This window comes from Triticum dicoccoides, chromosome 1B, assembly GCF_002162155.2.
Source record: "Triticum dicoccoides isolate Atlit2015 ecotype Zavitan chromosome 1B, WEW_v2.0, whole genome shotgun sequence".
Taxonomy (NCBI): Eukaryota; Viridiplantae; Streptophyta; class Magnoliopsida; order Poales; family Poaceae; genus Triticum; species Triticum dicoccoides.
This window is the reverse complement of record NC_041381.1, coordinates 610,092,521-610,094,373: the sequence shown is the minus strand read 5'-3', so window position 1 is coordinate 610,094,373 and position 1,853 is coordinate 610,092,521. Positions and strand designations below refer to the sequence as shown.

The 1,853-nt window shown below is 57.3% G+C and overlaps 1 protein-coding gene across 1 annotated transcript; it reads right to left on the bottom strand.

The window, feature by feature from the left end:
- Positions 1 to 468: 468 nt before the first annotated feature.
- Positions 469 to 1,853, bottom strand: LOC119349094 (photosystem I assembly factor PSA3, chloroplastic-like). Its single transcript, XM_037617103.1, has 3 exons — positions 1,442 to 1,853; positions 1,189 to 1,353; positions 469 to 1,086 (listed from the first exon to the last, which is right to left on the bottom strand). The coding sequence occupies exons 1-3, from the start codon at positions 1,784 to 1,786 to the stop codon at positions 766 to 768; spliced, it is 831 nt and encodes a 276-aa protein (XP_037473000.1). The 5' UTR covers positions 1,787 to 1,853; the 3' UTR covers positions 469 to 765.

Genomic DNA, 1,853 nt, shown 5'->3' with positions numbered 1-1,853 from the left:
GCAATGATTTTCTACCTTTTCTTTCTTAGCGAACATAATTGCTACTTACTTACTAAGCCTTTTGTCCCAAACAAGTTGGGGTAGGCTAGATATGAAACCTTTTCACGAGGACTTCCTAGGAGGTCACTCATCCTTGTACTACTTTCACCCAAATGGGTTTTATACCCAAAGAACTGGCTAGTTTTTACGTTGGCTCGCCAAACCTATCACAACCCTTAGATATGAAACCCTTTCACGAGAACTCCCCAGGAGGTCATCCATCCTAGTACTACTCTCGCTCAATTGAGTTTCATACCCATGGGACCGGCTAGTTTTTATGTTGGCTCGCCAAGACTATCACAACTCTCCTCCTTTACCCGGACTTGGGACCGGCTATGCCTAGAAAACATAGGCAGAGTTAGCGAACATAGTTGCTAGTGACAAGTTTTTTTTTTTGACCGGACTAGTGACAAATTGCAAATGCTATCATTAACATGTAATCGAGAATGTGTCACAGCTGGTAACATTCTTTTTAAGGAGCACGAGTCAAATCTTGTGCCATCTTACAAGATTGAAGATTCTGATGTGCTAGTGCCACTCATATCACACTGCAAGAACACCGCAATAGGGGAGATAGCACATAGCAGGCACGGACTCGACCGTGTAAATCGCGTTGCTTGCAACAGTATGATCGATGGCAGCTGGTTCCTCCTACGTACCGTGGCTACATCAAAATTCATTCTCATTCCTCCGTGGATCTACCTGCCAAAAATGACGTTCCCCTCCTCATATCGAGTCCAGCTTGTTCTGCTTGAGGAACTCGAGGTCCTTGAGCTGCCGCTGCGCCACGTCTTTGGGCACCACCTTGGCGCCGGGGCCCCTCCTCTCGCCGGAGGCCACCTGCTCGGCCATGGTGGACACCATCCTCTCCACCGCCGGCCTCCCCACCGACGGGAACACCGCGTTCAGCATGGTGCACAGCAGCCGCTCGTCCTCCGGCTCCACCATGTCCTGCCCGAAGCAGCACACGTAGATGGCCTCCAGCGCCTTCTCCGCCCGCGCCTCCATCGGTATCACCGGCGCCTGGCTCTTCGACTTGGCCCGTTTCTGCACCCATTGCGGTCCGTTTCGTTCAGCTCAGGGGTCAGGGATTCATGGCACTGAAACTGAAAGAGTTTGATGTGGTGGATGTTCGAGTGCTTTACTTACCTCCCTTGCAATCTTCATCATGTCGAGGAAGGTCTCCTCCTCGTACTCGATGTCGTTGGACATGCGGAGCCGGGCCACGCCTTCCAGGATCTCCTCCGTTTTCAGCAGCCCGGCGCCAATGGCGGCCAGCCAGCAGCAGAGCAGGACGTAGAAGGGGTCTCCCACCTGCGCGCGCACGCACGCACGCGGCAAATCAATGACTCGCCGCCACGGTTCGGAAAGGAGCCGGGCATGTAGGATTAGGAAGGCGCACCTTGCCGCGGCGGTCGTTGAAGTCGTAGAAGGCCTGGGAGTCCATGACGGTGCACTTCTTGCTGACGCGGCGCCGGAACTCGGCGAAGTCGACGGTGTCGCCGCCGACGCCGCCGTCGTCGCTCAGGATGCGCGCCACGAGGCCCACCACGGGGAGGGCCCCGACGATGCGCCCCAGGATGGCCGCCGGCGAGTTCGGGTCCGGCTCCATGTACGCCACCACGGCCCCATGGCGCCGGCGCCGGCAGTGCTGCTGGGCGGGGGGACGGCAGGCCCGGCGGTGGCGCGGGAGGAAGGGGGAGGCGAGCGAGAGCTTGTGGGCGACGGGCAGCACTGCTGTCCCCATGCCGGACGATGGGGTTTTTCTTGGACGCCCTGCGTGTGGTGGGAGTGGCGCGCGCCTTATCTGCCCA